Below are 25,630 nucleotides of genomic sequence, written 5' to 3' on the forward strand. Positions count from 1 at the left end.
CTGGTACCCCCCCAAAATAAATAAATAAATAAAACAGATAAATGAATTTTAAAACTTAAAAATAAAACCATGCCCGTGTTTCAGTGAAAACGTTTCCCTGAGAAGCTAGAATCTAGTTAGGATTCCTCTCCTCCCCGTTTCACCCATTCGTTCTATAAATATTTACTGGCCACGTCAGGAGCGTGCTGTCCCACACCAGAGCAGACAGTGTGGCCAGCGCGGAGTGGGTGGGGGACCTTTCGTCTTGGGGGCCACCTCTCCTCCCCACTGGGCTGGATCCCTTCTCCTGCATGCAGCCCATGGGGCTCTCAGGGCCACGAGAGGGCGACGCGGCACCGCCAGCTGGCTCCCGGAGCCTGGCGCTGTGGGCGCCTGACAGCCAGACCCTTGTCCCCGTTTTCAGTGAGGCTGCAAATCAGACCTGAAAGTCCAAGATCATGAATCACTGACACTTCAAGACTGAAGCGATTAGCCTCTTCACATGGGGCGTATAATTATTCCAACAACCGCCTTTGAGTCGCCGCAGTCCTGTGGCTGAGGGACTGGGTCAGGCAGTATAGAAAGTGGAACAGAATAATCCCTTACCCTAGGCCCCGCACCGGCCTTTGATTTCATTTGGCTCAAGGGAAGCGGCGTCTGGGCTCTTTCCTAGGACAGCGCTGTCCTTTGCTGTCAGGACAGGGTGAGCGTGTCCACTTACTCGGAGGGGTCTTGTCACAGCCGCTCGTGAGCCATCACCAGACATTAAGTCAAAGCCCGTCTGATGCCCAACGGGGAAATGCCACCAGAGGAAAAGTCCCGAGTATCTGGTGGTAGCGGGACTGGGATTGTGTGTCTACAGCAATATTTTTTAATCAAATTAGAGTGAAGGATGGTCACTGGGCCTTGTGAAAGACGGAAGGGAGCCATCCTGTCCCCACAACCCAAATGCTGACAGTGTATTTTAGAGGTGACTTGGGCTCTCCCCAGGTCCCTCCAGCAGCGTGTGTGACGAAGCGCTCGGTTGGGCCAAGTGAAACTGCTGGTCCACTTGTGCACCAGGCCACCCTCCTGGTCATGAACACCGCCTCCTCCAAGGTCAGATGCTGAAATCGTCAAGGCCAGGTTTAGAGTCAGGAATTCCCGGGGTTTGGCCAGGTCACTCCTCAAAAGCCCAGCCTTAGACACCCTTCAGGATGTTGGAGTTGGAACTTGTTCCAGCTATAGACTCTGTCGCCCTTGTCCTATTTCCCTATGTTTAAATTTGTTCCTGTTTGTGAAATCTCAAAAACTCAAGGTGTGGGCCAGGGAGCACGAGACAAGAGACCCTGGTCAGAAAGAGAAGTGGCAGTTCAGCTGCTCCAGGCTAGGCTCCATGGCTGCCGGCTCCAGTGCAGGCCAGTTAGACTGGGGACTGCCTTCCTGCACGCTGGGATTTGGAGACGTCGCCCGGGACCTCCTGCCTGGGAACACAAGCCCTCTGCAGTGAAGACCGTTTGGCTTGGCCTGGATCCTGGCCATGATCACTCCAAGGAAGGAGTCCCTTGGTGTCTTGCAATGTGCCCCTTGCAAAATCAAGTAGTGCAATAAAGAGTGGACCCTGGACACTCGCAGCGGGAGCGAGCCTGAACATTGGGTGCCTGTCTCCCAGTGGCCTGGAACCTGGAGGTGACCAGGGAAACTTTGCCCGTAGAAACAGACCCAGATTTGAGTCCGCCATGGAGCATGAGGCCCTGGGGACTGGCAGCCCTGCCGGCTGTCTAAGTGATTTCTGATTGAGACATCTGTGGGAATATGCAAATGAGGGCCGATGTCACCAAGGAGCCAGCATTTCCACGACTGATTAGGAGGAGGAAAAATGGAGGCGATTATCCGCAAGCTGTCTGTGGTTGGAACCCCGCGGGAGCGCCCGGGGTGGGGGCAGGCCCAGCCCTCTTGCTCCACTGGGCCATTACTGAGGTCCCCATCACCGGGGCTCTTGAGGATGGGCTGCTGCCTCCATGCTGATTGGTTGTGGTTAGAAGCTGGGGTCAGGCAGCCACGCCTGCTCTCGCTGGCCATTGGCCATGTCCCTCTAACTCCAGCCCCTTGGTCCTCCCGGTCCTCCAGGTCAGCCAGCGGCTGCGGGGTTGGCCAAGGGTTGCAGTGGAACCCGCTGAGCTTCCCCCTGCTGCGAGCCCACGGCCACAGCCCCCCAGTGCCAGAAAGCTCTAGGGTTATTTCCAGAAGGTGTGTGCAGTTTGCTGAACCAGACGCATCCACCATGGCAAGGTTTCTCGGAAGCTTTCAGAAAAGACTTCTCTACTGTCAACAGTTCTGCTTGGTCAGCTCATTAGGTCACACATGAGAGTCGGCTGGAGCTTCCAGACACCTGCACTTCTGTGTCCAGACTCCCCGCAGCCCCTTCCCCTGGGGATCCTGGGGAGGTGTGGGAGTCCACGACATCCGGCCGAATCAGGCCACAGCCAGGACAGGCTAGCCTTTCCCTGCCCCTTGGTGATCAGGGCTTTCATTCCTCTGGCTGGGCTCATGTCCTCCCGTGAACAGGAGGGCACCCGTGAATCCGTTGAGCCTCGGTGTGCAAGGAGCGCACCTGTTTCTTTAGGCAGAAATCAGGACACGTGCAACCTAACGTTTGCCTTCAGAAGAGCTCAGGACCTCTGGTCATCACGAGTTGTGAGGAAGACGCCCCGGGTCAGAAGTCACCACTCAGATACCCAGGGCTCCTAGGGGTCTCCTGGAGAAGCTCGGGATTGGGATCCTGGCTTCAGGACTTCATGGTGCCGTCTCAGGAAATAGTGTAGACAGTGGTGGTGGCGACGTAAACATGAGGGGACAGCTCTTTCCTGGTCGCTGGGTTAAAGTTTGGACCTGGGTGCTCCACAGAGGCCACTTATGTGTTTTAGCCGCATGAACATGAATGCTGGGGAGCAAGGACAAGCTGTACTGCAAAAGTGACCACGGCCACCACCCCTGGGTGTTACTCCAATGACACAGACATTCCCAGATTGATAGCAGCCCAGTTCACAGCAGCCAGACTGTGGAACCAGCCTGGTATCCATGGGAGGAGGAGTAGACAAGTAAAATGTGGTGTCTACCTACAGTGGAGTTCTGCTCAACCATAAAGAAAAACGAATCATGTCATTTGCAGGGAAATGGATGGAACTAGAGGCCACCGTGTTAAGTGAAATAAGTCAAACATAAGTCAAGGGTCTTGGGTTTTCTCCTGTACTGAAGCTAGAGAGGAAAAGGGAAAGAAAGGGGGCGGGGGTCTCCTAAGAATTAAAAGGAGATTAGGACCCTCCTCTTCCCGAGTGCCGCCTGGCTCCCTGGTGGGCTGGCGTGGCTGTCCATCCTGCTGGGGACAGTCAGGAGACAGGCAGCACAGTGGCAGGGCAGGCAAGGGTCAGCAAGGGGGACCGCAGATACGAGTCTTGGGAGCAGACCCAACAGGGCAACATGGAGACGCTCGCTGCGGGGCCAGGCCGCTTGGCCAGCAGGTGCCGCCGGCAAGGTGCGCTGTGGGAGCCTGGGGCCTGCAGGGCGGGAGGCCCTCAGGGCGTGCGGCTTGGTGGCACTCTGGTTTCTATCACCAGGCCAAGACTATGAGGCAGCAAAGGGTGACCTTGTGGTGGGCTCTGCCGGAAGTCCTCACGGCCACCTGCCCCAGGACCACAGTGGCTCCTCCCAGCACCACCACCCCCCCGCGCCCCCTCCCGGCACCGCTCAGCACCCAGTGCCCTGGACCTGAGCAAGGGCTGTAGAGTGTGGCCTGGCCCAGAGCAGATCTGATGGGACCTGGACTCTGAAGTCCTACCCAGAGCCACCTTCAGGGCGCCTACCCACTGCCAGCCCCAGGATCAGCTCTCCCCAAGGCTGTCCCTGTCACTGCTGCACCTAGTGAGCCCAGAGCTGTGTGCGAGGTCCCCGGGGGCTTGCTGCCTGTTCCTGTTCTGTCCCTAGGCCAGGCACACAGGGCTCAGCAGTGTCCACTGCCTGGCCTCACATTTTGACCACCAAGGTCGCAGCCTCCAGGGGCACGCCAAGGCAGCGCCTCAGGAACAGACAGGCCAGCACCCCTGGCCTCCTTGCATTTCTTCTCCAAAGAACAAGAAACCAGCCGCTCAGGAGACCCGTCCTGATGGGATTTGCTAGACTCTGTCGGTGGCTGGGGAAGGCTGTCACCTGCGCCATTCTGTCTTTCAAACCCAAGACTCAGCAGGCAGCAGTTGCCTCCCCTGGGCTGTCAGGGCCCATGCAGGAGGGGGGTTCTGGAACGCTCTCCCTGGCCTCCGCTGGATGGTGTATGGTGGGTGGAGACCCTGTGGCTCCTCCCTTTCAGGTCCACCTCGGGTCACAGCTGGCCCTTCAGTAGAGGGCAGGCTGTGGGCACTGGTGGGGCTCAGAAGGTCGCCAGGGCCCCGTGGCCTCCCCACGGCCTCCCGGCTACAGATGTACGTGAGGCCCAGGGAGCTCCCCATCTACAGGCTCCTCCCTTCTTGTTCCTAAGGTCACTCTTCACTGTGTCCTGGCAAGTCCCCCTGTCCCTGTTCCTCGGCACATCTGCCCTGCTCTGAATCACTGGGTGGCCCTCTGCTGTGACACAGACCAACTTGAGGACACGCAGCTGGCCTCAGCCCACCTTCTGCCCAACCTGCAGGGCCCTCGGCTGTCTGCCCCACGTCTTCCTCCCCCTCCCTCCTAGTGACGCCTCATGGCTCAGGCCAGGCCTTCCCAACCCTCTGGTGCAAGGCGGTCTCCTGGGCGGGGCCTGCATGGTGCCAATGCCATCACTACCTCTGAGGCCCAGGTGGCCCTGGGTTCTGCTACAGTCGGCCTCGGGGCCTCCTCTGTAATGGCTGCCCGGCTTCCCTAAGAGCCCAGTCGGCTCAGGACAGGCCATCCAGAGCTGAGGGAAGCGGTTATGCCTCGTCCCCTACCCAGATCCTCCACTGGCCTTTGGTTCACATGGACAGGTGCTGTCATGACCTGGAACTTGTCCCCAAGAGCTGTGGAACAGCCCCAGGGACGTTCAGTGGCCTGTGGGATATACCAGACAGAGCTTCCTGGGGCTTGGGCCTGAGCAGCAGGAGCCCAGGAGGACCAGCAGGCCGGGGCTGCATCCTGTCACCACGCCCGGTGTCCATGGAACAGGGTGGGCCAGTTTTGCAGGTGGCAGGTGGCACGGGCCCCATGATGACTGTACCTCAGGCTGCTCAGTTCTCGCTGAGTGGCAAGGGTCTGTCACTGTGACAACCGCTGACTGCAGAGCCAAGGTCAGGGCGCTGTCAGCGCGGCCCCCAAGGCCCAGCTGCCAGTCCACCTGCGCAGTCCCACAGAGGTGCCCCAGGGCCACGGCCTCCTGCAGGAGCCTGGGCCTCAGGCAGGGTCCTCAGGCTGGGGAGGGGCAGGCCCAGGTGCCCACTGCTCGCCCCTGTGCGGACCCCACGCTCATCACGGGCAGCACTGGGTGGACGGGCATCCCGCTCCCCCACTTCCTGGGTCACATGGAGACTCACCCTGTGTTCCTGGGGGTCGGCTCATAAAGCAAACGAGCAGCAAATTGGCCTGATGGTTTTAATTTCTACTTTCTTTCAATGCAGCTAGAATTTAAAAAAAAAAAAAAAAAAAGTCACGGGGCTTTGTAGGGCTTGACTGTCCCGCCAGGCATGTGTCACTTTGGGTTAGCCAAGTGCCTCTGCCACCCTCAGCCAAGTGCCTGGGGCAGCATGGCAGACGGGCCAGGCGAGTACGCGTGCTTCCTCGGGGCGCACATCATTCCCGCCTGGCAGATGGGGCGGGGGCCTGGTGACTCCCTCCCACAGAGCAGCCTTGCCCGCAGCACGACACAGACCTGGGCTCCCCACGCGGCAGCAGCCTCTGCTCCGTCCGCCCACAGCCTGAGTTGGGCCGGCATCAGAGTTGCACCTCGCCTCCTCCGAGGGACCCAGGCCTCAGTCTCCGTCATTAGCCCTTTGGGAATGAAATGTGTCTAGAGAGAAGGGGGGTGTCTGTCTGCGTGACATGGGCACCCCTCCCTCATATCCTCCTGCTGGACCTCTCAGGAGGGACAGTGTCATACCAGTGCCGTCTAGATCTCCTGATGTCCCCAGAAGGCAGAGTACCTCCAGAGCCCAGACCCAGGCCCTGCAGAGGAGGTGCACAGAGACCTCAAAAGTCACCAGTTCTGGGAGCCCCTCCTTGCCCCCTCGGGTGGGAGATGTCATCCTTGTTCCCAGAGCTGAACTTTGAGCCTCTTACTCATCAAAATGGAAAACAGCCCCCTGGGTCCCGCTGTCTGTTTTGAGAGGAGTCATTCCTCCCGCTCTTGGGATCTGGGTGACGCGACTCTGGGGACCCCTCTGGATAGCGCTCTTTGCCTTCATTCCTCACCTCAGTAGAAACATCTGGAGCTTCTGGAGTCTCCCCGGGGTCTTTGAGGGCCAGCCCCACTCATGACTGGCACCCTAGCCCCCCTGATGCCCCAGGTCACCCGTGGACTTCAAGTCCTCTAGCCCTGCCAGGTGGTCAGAACCCACCAGACCACCCAGCTGGTCCCAGAGTGAGCCCCCCTCAGGCCCGCAGCCCTCGGACCTGCCCGTGGCTCTCGCACCTGGCCGGCGGCCCAGCTGGCCTTGGTGTGCGGGCCCTGGCAGCAGCCGGTCAGCCTGCTGCGCTTCTCCGCAGGGCCTGATGCACTCCAGCGGCCCCGTGGGCCGGCACCGGCAGCTGGTCCTGGTCCTGGAAGGGGAGCTCTACCTCATCCCCTTCGCCCTGCTCAAGGGCAGCTCCTCCAATGAGTACCTGTACGAGCGCTTCGCCCTCATCGCTGTGCCCGCCATCCGCTCGCTCGGCCCGCACACCAAGGTAACCTCGCAGGCGGCTCTGCAGGGGCAGGAAGGAGGCTGGCCTTGGGAACCCGGGCCCTGGGACTCTTCTGGGCCTTGGTTGACTGCTGGGTCACTGGCCTGTTCACGTGGGGTCGGTGTCTGCTGCGCATGCCTGCAGCCCTGGACTCTGACTGTCCTAGTTGCTGGATCCTGTGCTCCTCACGGGAACAGCCAGTCCAAAGTGAACGACAGGGTTCCTGTGAGCCTCTGACCCTGTTATTGATCGGATGGATCCCAGTGATGAGTGAGCTGGTCTCCCAGGCGCTGCCACCACCAGAACCCTCCAGGTGTCAGTGCAGCCTTCAGAGCTTTGACTGGGGCAACAGTGAGCTCACTGTGTCAGCTTGTCCAGAGACATGGAGGGGACAGTCTTCTGAGGGCCACTGTCTCCCTCGCCCACAGTGGACCGAGGCCCAAGCAGAGGCAGGCGTTGTGAAATAACATGATACCTTTACGTTTCTTTTAAGAGCATCCAAAGTTGCCCTGGTGGGAGGTCACACTGTGGGGCTCCGGGCTGGTTTTCTATCTTGGGATGTTTTTGTCCTGGAAGGTGACGGAGTGAAACTCCTCCACACATAGAGCTTCTGAAGGACTTGATCTGGGCTTGTATCCCCAGATTGACTGGCAGCCTAAGAAAGGTCACTTCCCAAAGCCTCCCCCCCACTTCCTCTAGGGCAGCTGGGTGTGAGCCATGGCAGGCTGGCCATCCCTTCACCTGGCAGACAGTGGTGTCCCTCCCCAGCCCAGGCCTGATCTCGGGAATGTAGGATAGGCGATCCCTGGCGGCCAGGCACCTGTGTCGAGACATTGGAAAATCAGGGTGAAGGTCATCGGGGACCCGGGTCCTCCCGAGATGCCCGCTGCTCACTCTGACGGTGTTCTGCTGTGTCCCCTCCCCTCTTAGTCCCACCTGAGGAAGACCCCACCTGCATACCCCAGCTCGGCGTCCATGGCAGCTGTCATCGGCAACCCCAAGCTCCCGTCGGCAGTGATGGACAGGTGGCTGTGGGGGCCCATGCCGTCGGCCGAGGAGGAAGCGCACATGGTGTCTGAGCTGCTGGGCTGCCAGCCCCTGGTGGGCAGCGTGGCCACCAAGGAGCGGGTCATGAGCGCCCTGACCCAGGCCGAGTGCGTCCACTTCGCCACCCACATCTCATGGAAACTGTCGGCCCTGGTCCTCACGCCCAGCGTGGACAGCAACCCTGCTGGCAGCAAGAGCTCCTTCGGCCACCCCTACACGATCCCCGAGTCCCTGCGGGTGCAGGATGACGCCAGCGATGGGGAGAGCATCTCGGACTGCCCGCCCCTGCGGGAGCTGCTGCTCACAGCCGCCGACCTGCTGGACCTGCGGCTGCCCGTGAAGCTGGTGGTGCTCGGCTCTTCGCAGGAGGCCAGCGGCAGGGTCACGGCCGACGGCGTGGTGGCGCTGACGCGGGCCTTCCTGGCCGCCGGCGCTCAGTGTGTGCTGGTGGCTCTGTGGCCAGTGCCCGTGGCCGCTTCCAAGATGTTCGTCCACGCCTTCTACTCGTCGCTACTCAACGGGCTCAAGGCCAGCGCCGCCCTGGGGGAGGCCATGAAGGCCGTGCAGAGCAACAAGGCCTTCGCGCACCCCTCCAACTGGGCAGGTGGGTGGCCCCGGGGGGGCCTCGTGGCGCCTCGAGGTGCAGGTGGGCATGGGGGGCGGGGGTGTGCCTTCCTGCCGAGACCCTCACCCTGGTCCTTGCCCTGGCCAGGAGTGTCCCCTCCTGGGCACTGTATTTTGGACCAGGGACAGATATTTGCCACCAGATGGCCTCGCTGTGCCCAGATGACCCATGTTGCCACCTTGAAACCCCCAGACAATGGGAAAGACCCTTGACCTGGCCTTCTGGTCACACACCTGCTGTCACTTGAGACAGGTTACAGCCCTCTCTGAAGCCCGGTGTCCTTTGTGCCCACTGTAGGTGGATGGGGTGGTGCTGCGGCTCCACCCTGCCCACAGCTCGGGCCTGGGTTGCCCTGCCCAGTGCGAGGCACTGCCCATGCTGGGAGACCCTCGGCATGGCGCTGAGGGGGCTTGGGAGTGAGGGGGTGGCTGACCTGTGACCTGGCCACAGGAGGGGTGGGGTGGGCTGCTCGTGGGCAGAGCTGCTGTCCCTGCAGCAGCCTGTGTTCATGAGCCACGGCGTCACCAGAAGCCCCGGCATGCCCGAGACCCCCCTCTCCAGTCCGGGACCAAGTGCAGGGCTAGCCCCGGGCCGTCCCCACCGCACACCCGTGGAGCTCATCCTGCCGCCCCCAGGGTGCTTTGGCGCCGAGCAGCAGGCCCAGTGGTGGGGGACTGGCCGGAATCCTATTCTCAAGTATTTACATTTCATCACTTTAGCAAAAGCCGGCCCCTGTGCACATTTAAAGTTGGAGACAACATGGCTTCCCTCACTCTCCCTTGTGACAAAAATCCAGGTGGCATGGCCTGAGACTGCTAATGTCACTGCCAATGTTCCCAAAGGAGGGCCAGCCCAAAAGGGGAGTCACCACGTTGCCAGGCCCAGCCAGCAAGTAACGCTGGCTGTGGTGGCCACCCCTGGTGCCCACTGGGTACATAGACTGTGCTGCCCATGCCAGGAGCTGGTGTCAGGAGGACAGGCTGTGTGGGGGGGAGGGGAAGCACTTTCACGTCACAAAAAGCACATCTGTAGCATTTTTCAAAAACAAAACAAAAAACAAACAAAAAAACTATTGCCTGTGTCCTCCCGTGGCTGAGGCCCATGTCCTCCCAAGCCTGAGGCTGGTTGGAGGCCCACTGCCTGCTTCCGGCCCCTCACCCATCACCACACAGAGTGGCATGTTGCTGAACCACTGCCCCCAGGAGATGCAGGAAGCAGGTGACCCAGTGGGTCCCTCACTATTCTCAGCCCATGTCCTGTTTTATCTGTGCTCTTGGCAGGTGGAAGGGGATCTGGGCCCTGCAGGGTCCCACAGAAGACCCCCCAGGCTCTGTGGGAGCCTGGCTCTGCTTGGCCATTCTGGAAAGGGGTCCCTGCTCCTGTTGGTCCTCATGTGCATGTGGATGTGACGTTTTAGAAGAGGGTCTCTCTTTAGCTTTGTTGGTAGAAGTGGCCACAGCTCTGAGGGCAGGGACTTTTGGTGACACTGCCTTGCTAACTTTAAAACGGCTCCCTCTCCTGGAAAGCCCTCACCCGCCTGGCCTGGGGCAGGCGAGTCCTGAAGCTTCTCCTTGGTGCTGAGGAGCCTGGGGCTCGGGAGGGATATAGCTCACGTGCTCCTTGGACAGCAAATGGTGCTTCCTGGCCACTTTTAGAGCAGGAGGGTGCCTCCTACCCCCAGGTCCCCCCACAAATACTAGGACAAAAGATGCAGAAGGACCCAGGGAAAGCAAGGCCAGTCACTCCTGGGAGGTGCCCACCTGGCTCTGCTCAGTGCAGAAAGGCTGGAAGCATGTGACCTGGAAAGGACAGGGACGGGGTGCTGGCTGGATGTCCTGCCAGGGCCAGCTCTGTGCCGGGCTGGCCACGGGACCCAGACTGGGTGGGTCTCCGGGGGCCCTGCTGAGGTGCCCTGCTGAGGTGCCCCACACTCTCCACAGGGTTCCTGCTCATTGGGAGCGACGTCAAGCTCAACAGCCCCTCCTCGCTCGTTGGCCAGGCCCTCACGGAGATCCTGCAGCACCCGGAGCGCGCACGGGATGCCCTGCGAGTGCTGCTACACCTGGTAAGGGCACCGGCACCCGGAGCCAGTTGCCAGCCACAGCTGGGAGGTGGGCAGGTGGCACCACGCAGGGCCCCAGGACTGCTGCAGCAGTCCTTGCCGAGACCCTGGGAGAGGGCAGTGGAGGGCAGTGACCCGCACCCCACTATTTCCCTGTGGCTTCAGGCAAGTCACTTTGGCTCCCTGAGCTCAGTTTCCCCCTCTAGAGGGTGGTGATGAAGCCAGTGTTTCAAGGTCGTTACGAAGATTGAGACAATGTGAGCACCTGGCACACAGTAGGGCTGCGGTAGCTCCCAGACATCACTGTTTCACAGCTGGATGCCACTGGCCCCTCTGACACCCACACGGAAGGCTCCTGATCATGCCTCTGGCTGCCCCAGAATCTGCAGGGCCCCAGTGAGTGTGAGCGGAAGTGTCATCAGCTACACGTTTAAAAGGTTTTAAGTCAAGACACAGTGATGTAAAACGTGTCCCATTTAGCACTCACAACCCCCTTAGAGCTCGGTACCAGCAAGGCTAGCCCGGGCCGGCCTGTGGCTTGAATGGCAGGGCCACACAGCTGCTCCATGTCCACCCTTCCTGCACCTGGAGCATGCAGCGGCCCCAGGGTCCCCGTACAGTTCAGGAGCCCCATGCTCTGTGTCTCCATCCAGGCTTGTCAGGGAGCACCCCGTGGATTCCCCGCAGGGCTGCATTCCAGGTGTGTAGGTCCCCTTGGCCATGTACACTCCTTGTCCCATGGAGGGCCTGGGCAGGAGTCGCACACCCCGTGTGCCCAGGCTGTGCACTCTTGGACCATCTCATGATGGACGGGTCATGCACCTTTCTCCAGCTGAGGGTCTGCCTGAGGCCAGCAGGAATGGGGTGTGACAAAGTATGTGGTGGCCCAAGGCACCCAGGGACACCTGCTGCAGGCAGATGGGCCCATGTTCCCTGAGGGTGCTGGGAAGCCATCTCCACTGGCGCCAGCTGTGTCTGAAGCTGCGCAGAGGCTTTCAGTTGCTCATCCCAAGTCCCTTCTCAAGTGTCACCCCCGAGTCCCTCCATCCTGGTTCCCTCTCCCAGCCCGCATTTCCTTCCTAGGTGGCAGAACTGCCCTCCACACCCCGGAGCCTTCTGCTCAGGCTGAGCCTCAGCTACCCATGTGCCCTGGGGCCCTCAGGCGAGACTCAGGGGTCGTCTCCTTCCTCAGCTTTGTGTTTGAGGGTATGGTGGCCACGGTCAGGCCCGCCGGCCCCTCCCTTCTTCCAGCTACCCCGTGCTCCCTCCAGCCCCGGGGCAGGCAGGGCTCAGCTGCACCGTGCCCTTCTGGCTGCCATGAGTGCGCTGCAGCCTGCCCCGGGGTCACCTGAGCCCTGGCATCTCACTGCTCCACATTCAGAAAAGCTTTGGGGGGCCTTTTGGATGACTCACTGCCCCCCAGGGATGGCGCTCAGTCTCAGGGTGGACAGAGGTGTCCCCTAGAGAGACCTGCCAGGGACAGCAGGCTCCCCTGTGGAGGACGAGGAGGGCAGGTGATGGGGACGCTAAGGCCCGACCCTGGTGAGGCCTGTAGACAGAAAGCCCTTCCTCACGGGGAGCCGCGGTCTATGGGGCAGAGGTAGGCCGAGGGAAGCCAAGTGGCGAGTCAGGGAAGGAGAATGGTGCCAGCCGTGGCCTGCCATGGGTGCTGCGGGGTGCGGTGTGGGGTGGGCCGCCGGCAGCAAAGGGGTCTTGGTGGGGCGAGGGGCTGTGACATGGCCTGGGCAGCCCCTGGCCTGAGAGCTGTTTTCAGGCAAATTTCTCCAGGGTCTGTGGAAGAGACTGGGGACAGGAAGGGCTGGCCAGGGACTAGGACGGGGACAGAGGCCTCGTCCTGCCACTCTCAGGGGCAGACCGCCCACCTCACCCCCTGCAGAGTGACCCTCGGTGCCCCCAGGCCTGGCCCCCTTGGCCGCCCGGGGCCCAGTTGGCACAGCCCTGGCTTCTCCCTCAGAGCCATGCGGAGCGCAGGGGGCGGCCAGGGCCTCTGACTGTCCCTCTCCCCGCCAGGTGGAGAAGTCCCTGCAGCGCATCCAGAACGGTCAGCGCAACGCCATGTACACCTCGCAGCAGAGCGTGGAGAACAAAGTGGGCGGTATCCCGGGCTGGCAGGCCCTCCTCACCGCCGTGGGCTTCCGGCTGGACCCCCCGGCCAGCGGCCTCCCGGCGGCCGTCTTCTTCCCCACCTCCGACCCGGGGGACCGGCTCCAGCAGTGCAGCAGCACCCTCCAGTCCCTGCTGGGTGAGCCACCGCGGGACGTCAGCCTCGGGCAACGGGCCAGGGGACGGGGGACCCATCCCGCTGTGACCCGCAGCCGGGAGGGCCAAGTCGTCCTGGGCTGCTGACCTGGGCCACCACGGCCCCTCACCAGGGGGTCCTTCTTTATGAGAGTCCAGGCTAAGCAGGCCCCAGCTCTGCCCCTGCCGGGGTGACGTGAGGTGGCTCTGGGCAGGTGTTAGTTCTGACGCTGTCACTGGCGGCTGTGGGTCTGACACAGCTGCAGGGCAGCCAGAGTGGCACAGTCTGCTGACTGGGACTGTCCTGGAGGGTGTGGCAGGGTCAGGCTTGCTCAGAGGCCACATTTTCCAAGTCACACGTAGACATGTCTGTTAGGTCCAGGCTTGAAAAATGCCACCAATACTGAGCGTGTGGGGCTCTCTCCCCTGGAAGGTGGCAGGACCACGGGTGCGGAGGCCCCTGGGTAACCCTGCCTCCTTGTCTCCTGCAGGTCTGCCCAACCCCGCCCTCCAGGCCCTCTGCAAGCTCATCACTGCCTCAGAGACCGGCGAGCAGCTCATCAGCCGGGTGAGTGGGGCCCAGAGAGTGGAGCCTAGGCCCGGCTGAGCCCGAGGGTGTGGTGTGGTCCAGGACAAGACCTGCGAGTCTCGCAGCCCTCCTGCTCTTTTCTGTCTGAATGATCAGAGGGGAGGCACAGGCTGGGTCTGCAAGGGCAGGTCCTCCTAGTGTCATAGCGCAGCGCACCTCCAGGTAACACTCAGAGCCTGTCACCTGAAGCCCTGGGCGGTTCCTGCACTCGCCTTGCAGTGCCCACCTGCACCTGTCAGCCCACCCCAACTTTTTTAGTTGATTGACAAATGTCACAGCCACCATCCCCAGCCCAGTGGGCCTTGTGCCAGTCTACGGGATGACCACAGGGTCCGCTACCAAGTACTTTTCATGCCTGAAAAAAAATGGCAGGAGTGGGCTCTGTGCCCAGCACGCCTGACGGGCGCTCGCCCTGAGGATGGAGCTGCTCTGACCCGGGGATTGGGAGGGGCTTTGTTCTTAGCCTCAGGCAGGTCCCCCACCTGGGCCTTGAGCTCCTCTATGCCTGCTCAATCTCCTGCTGGCCAGCGATGTCTGGGACTAGCCCAGGGGACAGCGCATGTGGGCTTCTGGGTGGGAAAGATCAGAGCACAGAGCAGTTTTGAAGTGTGACCTGAAGCACAGTCGCCCTTCCTGGCCATCCTGCTGGGGGACCTCGGGACTTCGGTCAGCAGAAACACTTCCCTTGTGGACATGAGCCGCCCGGTGGAGCAGGCTCTGAGGTCCTCAGTGGGGCTGCAGCCACTCACCTGGGGCTGTTCCCGGCCAGGACTTGAACAGGACACCTGCCGTGGCCGCCCCTCCCTCCATCCTGTGTCTCTAGGAGGCCCTTCCTGCTCTTGTGGGCAGCACCAGGAAGGCGCTTCCGGAATCCGGCACATTAGCACACGCAGCACAGAAGGGACAGCTAGACCACACGAGGGCAGTGGGCTTCCTGGGAGCTAGTCCTCACTTCCCTGCCTTCAGGGGAAGTCCCGGGGCCTCGGGAACCCTCTGGAACCCCGCGATGCCACATGCCCTGCCCCAGCACTGGCCTGAGTGTGCCTGTCCTGCTGCTCTCGCTCCTCCCCAGCCGGGGCCTCCTGCGGCAGCGCGCGCTCGCTCGTGGTGCGACAGCCTGTGCTTGACTCTAAACTCTCTCTTCTCTCTCTCTTTCTTTCTTTTTCTTATAATCTGCTGGCCGAAGGCTGTTAAAAATATGGTGGGAATGGTAAGTATGACTTTAAGTAGCAGCTGCCCCCAGATGAGCCTCCGCCCATCCCGCCCGAGCTCCAGCTGCTGCACCACTGCCTGGCTCCGGGGACCCCGCGGGCCCGTGCTGCTGCCCACTGGCTCCATCCTCTGCTCTGGCTCCCCCTTTCCTGCTCCACCCTTCTGTGCCCTTGATTTGACCTTTAAAATTTTTTTTAGTTGTAGATGGATACACACCTTTATTTTGTGTATTTATTTCTATGTGGTGCTGAGGATGGAGCCCAGGGCCTCGCACGTGCCAGGAAAATGCTCTACCCTGAGCCCCAGCCCCCTTGATTTGACCCCAGAGCAGCGGGGGTTGAATGAACTTTGACACTGTGAACATAGGAAGCGGAGGTCACAGACAGACCCGGGCGGGGGACACCTGAGCGGGCCCGGGCTCCTCCCTGAGGGCTGGGGTGCTGGACACTCCTTTCCCATGAACCTCAGTATCCTGAAGATGGCTTTATGAAGTGCCTGCGTAAAAAAGGAGGTCACCAGTGCCCATCCTGCCCCTCCTCTCCTGAGGCTGGAGCAGAGCCGGGTGCGGGGAGGCCTTAGGACCTTCGTGCCTCTGGCCTCAGCCCCGCTGTCCCTTAGCTCCCTAGAGGACAGCAGGCGCTGGGCAGGAAGGCACCTTAACAAGATCGTCAAACACTACACACACACAAGGCGGGAGGGTGACAGCAGTGACAGGGGACAAGGACAACTCGGGCTGGAGGGGAAGAGGCCGGGCGGGCCGGGTGCTCATGTCCGCCTCCCTCCCTCAGCTCCACCAGGTGCTGGTGCAGCTCCAGGCTGGCGAGAAGGAGCAGGACTTCGCCTCAGTCCCCATCCAGGTGTCCATCAGCGTCCAGCTGTGGCGGCTCCCGGGATGCCACGAGTTCCTGGCCGCACTCGGTAGGACCCAGCCCCTTGACCACCTGCTGCTCCCCGGGCTCTGCTGGGGCCCTGGGTCCCCCCCAGTGCTCCCTTAGATGCCATCTTACAGTTCAGAGATTCCACCGCCCCTGTGAGATTCCCAGGTGCCCTCCAGCTTCATCCGTCCCCCTGCCTTATGATGTCACCTCCCTCCTCTGTCCACATCGCCGTACTGGGAATCTGCTGGGTTCCATTTGTGGCATCCACCACGATTAGCAGCTGAAGGAAATTCAGAGTTGCAGGGCCAGACTGGTGGCTGAGTGTGGCCCGTGCTGGCTACTGGGAGCTGGGAGGAAGCGGGACTCACTGAGACACCCAGGAGCCAGGGCAGCTACTGCTGCCCCGCAGGCCCCTGTCCCGCCCAGGAGGCTCACTGTGCCTCCCCTGTTCCTCATGCAGCCGGTCAGTCCTGACGCAACGGTGGCTTCTTTACAGCAGGTACATCTGCTGATGAGGCCCAGAGGCCCAAGCCTCCATCCCCATCCCCCACGTGCCCAGAGACTTGCCTTTGTCACGCCTTTCTAGGATAGGAGAGCCCGTGGCCTCAAGGGGCCAGGTGGCTCGGGCCCCTAGCCTCCTTTGCTCTGCTCCTCACCTGTGACATCCAGTACCAGCTGTGTCACAGTGCACCATTCAGAGGGACACAAGAGTGCCCATGAGCGGCCACTCCACAGCCTCATCTTGGGCACCTGCAGGGTGCAGGGCAGTCCTCCAGCTCTGGAGATGCCACCTGAGTGACAGCAGCCTTGCTGGCCTCCTGGAGCCATCCCCCAGCGGAAGGGACAGAAGGGGCGGGTGGACCCCATCAGGACTGTGCCCAGAGCACCTGAGGGCAACAGGCTGAAGGGCTACTGGTCAGGGGCCAGGGCAGGCCTCAGAGAGAACAGGGTGTTGACAGAAAGACCCAGGCCAGGGGACACCAAGAAGTGGAGCGGGCCTGGCGTGGGCTGCAGGGAGCGGCAGTTCAGGTCCCAGGAGGCAGGGAGAGGCTGACCTCACTGCCCCAGGGGCCAACTACCCGGACAGGAGGCCCTGGGCGCCCGGGCCCTTGGTATCGGCCCCTTTTGCATTTTCTAACCTGCTTTCTGACATCGCCAGCAACTCCCCCCACACAGGTTGGCTCTCTGGGTTTTCAGACACTTGGTTTCTTTGAGGGAGGAAGGGACCCAGGCTTCCAGTCCCCCCATGAGGCCAGCACGGGCTGTGCGGCTGGCTTTTTTCCTGTGGATTTCAAATGTAGCCTCCTGGAGTAAGGTAGATCCGGTGAGTTGGCCTCTGCCGCGGTGGTCAGCAGCCGTCTCACCCAGGAGTGAGAAAGGCCGGCCCAGCCCTCAAAGCTCTCCGCCTCCATGACCGGTATGTTGGCCAGGAGAGGTGGTCACGCCTTTCTAGGATAGGAGAGCCCGTGGCCTCGAGGGGCCAGGTGGCTCGGGCCCCTAGCCTCCTTTGCTCTGCTCCTCACCTGTGACATCCAGTACCAGCTGTGTCACAGGGCACCGTTCATAGGGACACAAGAGTGCCCATGCTGGCTCTGGGGCTGAAATGGGCTGCTACCCTGGTGAGTCAGGGTGCCCAGGCTCACAGGCGGTCCTCGAAGACTGGTGACCAGTGCTGGGCGGAGAGCAGCCCCTCAAGGCCAGGCATCCAGAGGAGAGCCTGCAGGTCCTGCGCAGGCTTGGGGGGTGGGGCGCAGTCTGTGGGAGCAGCCAAGTCAGCTGTGGGTGAAGGTAGAGGTTAGGGTCAGGAACAGAAATGTGACATTTATATAACTAGTCACTCATTTTTAAATGAGTAACTTTCAGGGATTATTTGTTCTCCACTTCAGGGAGGACAATGTCCTACGGTGATCAGAATGTCACCTCTTCCAGGGAACCTTGTTCCAAAGGGAAAGGTGGTGTCCAGACCAGTGTCAGAGTCCTTGAGGAAGAACAGACCAGGAAGAGCTGTCCCCTCAGGGGCTGTGCAGTCCTGAGCCACTCGGCCTGCTGACAGTGGCCACGCTGTGTGCCACAGAGCCCTGATCCGAGGACAGGCTGTGGCACCGCAGGTGCCCTGTTCCCTGGGGGCTCAGCACAATCCATCTGAGGGTTCAGGTGGAGTCAGTGGTCTTCTGGGAGAGGCGGGGCCAAGACTCAGTGCTCAAGGCCTCCAGGACCTTTGTCATGCATGGTGGTCCCCGTTTGTGACAGTCACAGCCACATGTCTGAGTTAGCATCTTCCCAGGGAGAGGAGAGGTCCTCGTTGGCTGCCTAAGAGAAGGGTTTTGCTGTGTCACCCAGGATGATCCTGAACTGGTGGACACAGGTGTTCTTCCTGCCTCCCTCGTAGCTGGGCTACAGGCATAGGCCACCACACCCACTGTGGTGGCTCTTACATTGTCACTGCGGTATCAGCAGCTCATTAGCCAGCCTCGAGCCCAGGAGGCCGGTGCATGGGCATAGCTGTGCTGCTCTGGGCTCCTTAGGGTCCTGGGGGTCGGGGAGCAGCCCCTGGGCTTAGGCATGACTGAACTCCCTGTGGGCAGTCAGCCAGGACGGCGGGGCCGTGTGATGACGCTGTCCTTGCCCAGGAGAAACTGCCACCTTCCGGAGCACCGGCTTTAGATGCGGGCCCAGTGCTGAGTGCAGCGTCCGTGCTTGCCCTGGATGGTCTGAGCAGAACAGAAAACATGGACATGTTAATGAGCCTCATTAAGTCCTGCTCAGCACCTGGCTCAGGCAGGAGGGGACCAGAGCTCTTCGAGGGCGCAGGGCCTGGCAGCAGCAGCACCACACTCAGCTGTGTAGGAACGGGGACAGGAGGCCCAGCCCCTGCGGACACACCCCGCTGTGTGAAACAGTACAGAGGCCCCGCTCTGTCCTGTGGGGTACCTGAGGCCCCCTGAGGACACAGCTCTGTGCCTGGTCTCTCCAGGGTTCGACCTGTGTGAGGTGGGGCAGGAGGAGGTCATCCTGAAGACCGGGAAGCAGGCCAGCCGGCGCACCGTGCACTTCGCCCTGCAGTCGCTGCTGGCTCTCTTTGGTAAGACCCCCTGTGAGGCCCGCCCGCTCCTCCTGGCTACATTTTGGGCTCTGTGTGTGTGTGTGTGTGTGTGTGTGTGTGTGTGTGTGTGTTGGGGACTGCAGAGCTGCAGGGCAGATGGTCCATGCCAGCCCCGGGCAATAAACAAACCTCCTGCACCCAGGGAACTCACTACCTGTGGGAGAGGACAGCTGAGTGTAGGTAGCAGGCCTGAGGGGCTGGCACAGGGCACAAGGAAAGGGCAGGGTAAGGGCATGGGCGCCATGGAGGCCTATCCCTCCATGGGCCATTGGGGACCCACAGGCCTGGCAGGAGTTGGTGCCCAGACCGTGCACTCTCAGGTTGCAGAGTGGCTGCGATATGAGAGTGGCGTGGAGGGCAGAACCCATGGCATTTGCTCTGGGGTGTGCATCGCAGCAGGGAAAGAGCCAGGGGCCGCCCTGGTTGGCTGGTCAGGAAAGCAGCAGGAGGAATGGTGGCTGTAGCGTGGGCCCACTCAGTGCTGCCGCTGGTGACCAGTGTCGAATGCGGTGTAGATGAAGCATGCAGATTAGAGGGGAGGAGGACCGCATCCGGGGGCACTCCAGGAGTCAAAGGTCACAGAGATGAGGGGGAAGCCAGTGAGAGCAGGATGTGTCCCACACCAGGTCTGAGGGTGAATGCTGGGCCTGGGAGTGCTGGCCTCCTGGTGGCCTCTGCAAGAGCAGGGGAGAGGCAGCTGAGGAGGAGCGAGGGCCAGTGACTCCTGGGGTCTGCTGGGACCACCAGGACCTGGCTACCACGAATGGCACATGTGGGGCTGAGCACGGGGACACCACTGAAAGCTCAGTGCTGGTCAGAGCAGGATGGCAGGCGTGGGTCCCTCTAGTGGCCAGGAGCAGAGGTGTGAAGACTGAGGTGCTGGCCGAGGCCTCAGGAGTGCCGCTGTGGCTTCCCCAGGGTGTCTTTGGCCCACTGTTGGATGCACTTCTCTTTCCAACTAGACTTGGGTGTAAATGAGTTCCACTTGGGCAGGAGTAGCATTTGCATAATTCCTTGCTAGTTTCTAGGGACGTCTGTGATTTTCAAAAGAAAAATGGAAACCGTCTAACATTCTAACCACCCTCGTCCCTGTGTCTGTGCTCAGATTCCACCGAGCTCCCCAAGCGCCTCAGCCTCGACAGTTCATCCTCCCTGGAGTCCCTGGCCTCTGCTCAATCCGTCTCCAACGCCCTGCCCTTGGGCTGCCAGCACCCGCCCTTCTCCCCAACAGGAGCGGACAGTCTGGCCTCAGACGCCATCTCCGTATACAGCCTGAGCTCCATCGCCTCCTCCATGAGCTTCGTCTCCAGGCCGGAGTGCGGCCCGGAGGGCGGAGGCCCTAGGGGACGGCAGGATTTCGACAAGCCCAAGAACACTTACCCGCAGCGAGCCACCACCCTGCCGCGGAGCCCGCTGTCCCCCCAGGCCCGGGCAGCGGGCAGCAAGGACGAGGAGGAGTACGAGGGCTTCTCCATCGTCAGCACCGAGCCCCTGGCCGCCCACCCCGAGGGCAGGGAGGCGCGCTTCTCCCCGGACCCCAAGCTTGCCCGCGGGGGCGCTGCCGTGGGCGCCAAGGTGTCGGTCAGCTCCAAGGGCAGCGTGAGCACCCCCAACTCCCCGGCCAAGATGACTCTGATCCCCAGCCCCAACTCGCCCTTCCAGAAGGTGGGCAAGCTGGCGAGCTCCGACACGGGCGAGTCGGACCAGTCCAGCACGGAGACGGACAGCACCGTCAAGTCCCAGGAGGACGGCAGCCCCAAGCTGGACCCCCAGGAGCTGGCCCAGAAGATTCTGGAAGAGACGCAAAGTCACCTCCTGGCGGTGGAGCNCTAAACTTGTCGCCTCGGCACAACAAGAAGGAGGAGGGGGTCGACAAGCTGGAACTGCAGGAGCTGTCGCTGCAGCCGCGGGACGAGGCGCCCCCCAGGGCCCCCCCCAACGGCCACTGGCGCCCCGAGACCACCGCGCTGGGCCCCGCAGCCCCCGCTCGCCCCCTGAGACTTCCTTCAGCAAACGGCTACAAGTTCCTGTCCCCAGGAAGGTTTTTTCCTTCTTCCAAATGCTGAAGCTTCCCTCTTTCCGCCCACGACTCTGAGAACAGCGGCGCCCCCGCGGGGGCCACCCGCCGGAGCGCTGTCCCCCTCAGCCGCGCAGCGCCCCCGGTGGCCGCCCTGGTAGGGCACGTCGCAAAGCCCGCCCCCCAGGCGCCCCGGGCTGGTGGCCGGGAATGGCACTGGGGCGAGTCTCCGCACCTCACCCATGTCCACCCTGGACCCCCTGCCACTCGTCTTTGATGTGATTCTTTGACAGGATTTTGTACAAAAATGGCCATGATTCTGGGGTGGAGGGGACAGGAGAGCCCGGGCAGCACCTTCTCTGCCGGGACAGTCAGAAAATCCAAGTCGAGATCGACATGAAAGTGTCATATTAGCCAAAAACAGAATAACGGTTTCAAAAATGCCAATGACGTAAACCTGTCGCAGTCCTGCGGCCGCCACCGCCACTCGCAATAACGCCCGTCAGCGCGCTTCCGCAAGGCCCTAGGGCCCCACCTCAGCCAAACTTGAATTTTCTTAAAAAGTTTATGTAACTCCGACCCAGGCATTTTAGAACTATGCAATTGTGATTTAAGATGCAACTTTGTGCTTTTAAAACATTACTGACCTTTTTTGTACACGGATGAACAACCTGGTTTTGTTATCAATAGTACTTTGCATTTATAGCTGTTATTTTTAAAAGCTCAAAAAGTTTTTTAAAATGCCAAATTTTGAATAGTCATCCATAAGCAATTATCAAGTTTTGGGGGAAAGGGTTGAAAATATTCAGTTTCCTTATTAAGCAAAAAAGAGAAAAAAAAGAAAGAAAAAGGAGGGAAAAAAACCTAACAAAACTCTGGTTCACCAGATGGAACCAGACCCTCCTTCCAGCCCGGTTGCCTTTGATTAGGTGCTCATTGTCCCCCGTCTTCCCCACAGACCTCTTCAGCCTCCATGGGCCGCCAGGTCCCATATCCCTGGGGCCCTGTCCCCTGTGAGCTGCCTGGCTGGAGCCAGTCCCGGGACACAGGGCACCCGCATCTGAACCATTGCTAAACAGACAGGAAGTTGGGGATCAGAGACCAGACACAGCTCCCGCAGAGACAGCAGGACCCTCGAGGCCTCTGCTAGCTGGACACATCAAGGGAATGGCCACCTGGAGGTGGCCTTTAATTTATTTTAATATAGAAATGAAGTGTTGGAAATCCTATTAGTGCTAAAATTAGCTGGAGAATCTAGAATTATCTAAAAGATACTTATTTAAAGTTAAAGCCCCCCTCCCTTGCTATGAGGGTCCACCACAGAAGGTGTGCAGCCGCCTGACCTGGGACCACAGCATGTGGAGGGGACACATGGGGCTGCCAGAGGGACACCAGCACCAGGACCCCAGCTGCGGCCTTAGTCGTAGAGAGGGTCGCACTGCACCGGCATGACTGGCCCCATGCGCCTGGGGGTGGGGGGCGCGGTCAGCGTACTCTTCTGAGGGGACGAAAGGATGTCCTCCACTTGGTTACTCTCAGGAGCACATCGTGGAGGGCTTATGACAGCCAGGCCCATTCAGGGAGGCTGCCCTGTCCAGCCCTGACCGACCCGGGAGAGATCCTTCATAAAGCAGTGGGCAGTTGTGAGAAGTCTTATGTTCACAGGGGAAGATGGTACTAGAAGTGCTAGTGTAGCAGGTGACAGCCAGGGGGACAGCACTGTGTGATGGCAAAGTCAGGTCTCAGCAACGAAGAGCACACCCCAGCCAACCCCCGCCCCACCGCCAGCTGGCCCTCCTCAGGGCGCCTCTACAGTCTCCTGGCCAAATGCCCTGAGCCCTTGGGCAGGGGCCTGGGTTCTGTGCCCTTGTCCCTCCACTCTGGAGAACACCTCCCCCCAGACCACTTCCTGTGGCGTCCAGCCGGCGAGTACTGGTGACCGACCTGCTTCTAGCCCTCGGTACCTGTTGTCCCTGGTCTCCTGCTGCACACAGGACCTTTCTACCTGGTCCTGAACATCAGTTTCAGGGGGGGAAACAGAGTGGCTGGATAGAGGCCCAGTGTCCCCACCAGAGTCCCCACGTGTACAAATCAGCGTCAGAGTGAATTTCCAGCTACTCTGAAAAACCTGTGTGCTTGCAGCATGGGAGACGGTGGGACAACTCGGACTTCTTGGCAGCAGCAGGGGCTGGCAGGGGACCCACGGGCTGATTTTTTTCGGGTGTCCTAGGTGTCCTAGGCTGAGAGGATTTTACCTCTCTCAATCGCTCTCTGAGTACCTACATGATACTCTTGATCTTGCCTCTTGGCCCCCGAAGCCTAAATGATCGAATGCTGACCCGGGTTGAAAGAGAAAGTTTGCAAGTCCCGGTGTAGGCCTGCGACCCAGGAAGGAGTGTCAGGAGGGAGGACAGCCGTGGAGACCTGGGCGACGCTCCTGCACGGCCCTGGCGCTCATCCTGGGGAGGACTCTCCGGTGTGTGGAATCCACCGAAGCATCCGCTTCCCCCTGCAGGCAGCCTTGACGTACTCTTAGCTCAGGTAGGGATGGCCCCGACCCCACCCCCTCACATGCAAACACACTGGGGACCAGCAGGAAGACCCCCGTCTCTTAGGACCTCGGGAGGACCACAGTGACAGGTAGACGATGCTCCCAGCTCCCCCCAGCCAACTCCTCTGGTACTTGATGATTGTTAACCAAGTCAAATCACCAGGAGCAGGTCAGCTGCTAACCTTCCACGCTGGTGACACAGGTGTGCCCCAGTCGCTGTCCCCTCCTCCTCAAGTCCTCACTGAGAGAAGCCAGGCGCTGCCCCCGGGTCCTGCCCCGCTCTCCTCTGCCCCACGGACCCTCCGGTGGGTGGGTGCCAAGCAAGTCCCCTGTCCCTTCCTGCCCAGCCCCGCACCGCAGGCCCCAGGAGAACTGTACTTGGCTAGTTTAGGTTCAGGTCGCAGAAACCCCAGCAATAACCTGGTTTGCCCTTGGCGAGCAGCCAGAGGAACACTGTGTGACCTCCTCGCAGCGCAGGTGTGATCTGAGATGTCTGCGTGTGCTGTGTGAACTGGGCCCTCGCACTGCCGCACCCTGGCCCTGTCCCCTGGGCGCCGCGGCCACCGACGCGCCCTCTTGGCATTCCCGCTCCTTACATGCAGTGTGAGCCGTCCGCGGCCTACATGGACTTTTTTTTTTTTTTTTTTTGTAAATTTCACAGTTTCCAGATAGCATTAAACTTTTTATATTACAAAGTTTGCCATGTAAAAAGAACTTCATATTTTTATTGAGACTGCTAAGGCGCTTGGCCTTCTTCCTTTGTGATTTCAGTGTCTATTAAAGCATGAGTTCCCTCGGTTTTAAGTGCTGCCTCTGCGTCTCTTTCTGTCTCCCCGTGGGGCCTCTTCACTGGGGCACGTGGCCCTGTCCTCCAGGGCCTGGGCGGGCACTCCCTGTGGGGTGGGCGGTGCTGGGGCCTGGCCAGCTCCTCTGCAGCCCCTTTAGATGCCAACAGACCTGTTACCTCCCGACTCCCCATCTAAGGAAACGGGCAAGGCAGTATTTCAGAAATGTCCAAGAAAAGCAGACAGCAGAGACAGAGGGAGTGTGGACAGAGCAACCCCGACTGCAACAAGAGCCGTCTCATGTGGGTGACGATGAGAAGTACCAGACCATGATATGTCACCGCGGTGTTTTAGCCAGCTTAGCACGGCTGTGACCAAAGCGCCCGGCAGAAACAACTTAGAGGAGGAAAAGTTTATTTGGGCTCATGGTCTTGGACATTCGGTCCCTGGTCCATGACCTCGCAGCTCTGGGCTGAGGTGGAGCAGGACACTGTGGCAGAAGGGCGGGCAGAGGGCAGCAGCTCTGGACGGGGCAACCAGGGACAGACAGCTCTGCTCACCTGGGAAAACAGACCCCGAAGAGCCGCCCCAGGGACCCGATCCTCCCGACAGCCCTGTCTGCCTGCAGGTTCCACTGGGTCATGCAGTGGGTGGATCAATGCACTGATGAGGTCACCGTCCTCCTAATCTGATCGCTTCACCTCTGCACTCTCCTGCCTGTGTCCCACTGAGCCTCGAGGGAAATTTCATAGCTAAACCCCAACAAAGAGAGCTGGAGTATTATAAGTTTGGGAACAGAAAAAGAGTAGATTATTTTTAGAATAAGTTAAATACGCATATTCACACGCAGAAATAGAAGCAGAGGGTTCTACTTATATCTAGTTAGTGGAGAATAAATATATCGATTTTAAAAAAGCTTGGAACAGGACTGGGGCTCAGTGGCACAGCGCTCCCCTCGCACACGTGAGGCCCTGGGTCCGATCCTCAGCACCACATTAAATAAATAAATGAACAAAAATAAAGATATTGTGTCCATCTACATCTAAAAAATAATTTTAAAAAAACTTGGAACAGAAACCAATAAAAATTAATTAAAAAGCAAGATAAGGGGCTGGGGTTGTGGCTCAGTGGTAGAGTGCTCACCTAGCATGCATGAGGCACTGGGTTCGATCCTCAGCACCACATAAATGTAAAACAAAGATATTGTGTCCACCTAAAACTAAAAATTAAATATTAAAAAAGCAAGATAAATAAAGTAAAAATAAAAATCTTAGTAACGATATAGGCGATATTCCACACACCCTTTGAAAACTATGTGCTTTTTGGAAGAAAACTCCACTGAGGCACAGGGTCCCAAATGGCTGACATATAAGGATGAGCACAATAAAAGCTGGAGTGAAAGGCACTGAGAAAGAAGACTCACTTCCTAATGGAAACTTGACAAAAATGCAAAATTCTAAATGTCTACGCTGCTGACTAGCCTCAAAATTCGTAAGGGAAAAACTGGAAGACACAGAAGTTTGGAAAAACAGAGTGTTGCAAAGGGAGATGTTTTGGGGGAGGGTACCGGAGATTGAACTCACGGTCCTCGACCACTAAGCCCCAGCCCCAGCCCTATTTTGTTAGAGACAGGGTCTCACTGAGTTGCTTAGGGCCTTG

At 59.9% G+C, this 25,630-nt stretch overlaps 2 protein-coding genes across 5 annotated transcripts in view; one reads left to right on the forward strand and one right to left on the reverse strand.

Annotated features, from left to right (window-relative positions):
• Positions 1-20,451, forward strand: part of Ttc28 (tetratricopeptide repeat domain 28) — a 583,072-nt gene extending 562,621 nt beyond the window's left edge. Inside the window, exons 17-25 of the mRNA XM_048784881.1 lie at positions 6,667-6,846; positions 7,774-8,494; positions 10,456-10,580; positions 12,609-12,840; positions 13,328-13,404; positions 14,612-14,635; positions 15,426-15,555; positions 18,490-18,597; positions 19,724-20,451. Coding sequence (XP_048640838.1) covers positions 6,667-6,846; positions 7,774-8,494; positions 10,456-10,580; positions 12,609-12,840; positions 13,328-13,404; positions 14,612-14,635; positions 15,426-15,555; positions 18,490-18,597; positions 19,724-20,451 — 2,325 coding nt within the window. The remainder of the gene's footprint in view (positions 1-6,666; positions 6,847-7,773; positions 8,495-10,455; positions 10,581-12,608; positions 12,841-13,327; positions 13,405-14,611; positions 14,636-15,425; positions 15,556-18,489; positions 18,598-19,723) is intronic.
• Positions 227-7,477, reverse strand: LOC125611107. Of its 4 annotated transcripts, XM_048784956.1 has the most exons (4): positions 6,784-7,104; positions 5,834-5,952; positions 5,499-5,582; positions 227-2,902 (listed from the first exon to the last, which is right to left on the reverse strand). In XM_048784956.1, the coding sequence occupies exon 4, from the start codon at positions 2,242-2,244 to the stop codon at positions 1,312-1,314; it is 933 nt and encodes a 310-aa protein (XP_048640913.1). In that variant the 5' UTR covers positions 2,245-2,902; positions 5,499-5,582; positions 5,834-5,952; positions 6,784-7,104; the 3' UTR covers positions 227-1,311. The 4 variants fall into 4 exon arrangements, with proteins under 4 accessions (XP_048640913.1, XP_048640912.1, XP_048640914.1 ...); XM_048784955.1 differs by having other exon boundaries at positions 227-5,582; positions 6,784-7,477; XM_048784957.1 differs by having other exon boundaries at positions 227-5,582; positions 5,834-5,971; positions 6,784-7,477.
• Positions 20,452-25,630: the final 5,179 nt, after the last annotated feature.

The sequence above is a fragment of the Marmota marmota genome, unplaced genomic scaffold, assembly GCF_001458135.2.
Source record: "Marmota marmota marmota unplaced genomic scaffold, marMar, whole genome shotgun sequence".
Classification (NCBI taxonomy): domain Eukaryota; kingdom Metazoa; phylum Chordata; class Mammalia; order Rodentia; family Sciuridae; genus Marmota; species Marmota marmota.

Excerpts from the sequence above, each read along its gene's own strand:
- LOC125611107 (XM_048784955.1), bottom strand. The coding sequence starts at position 2,244 with ATGGTGGATGCGTCTGGTTCAGCAAACTGCACACACCTTCTGGAAATA.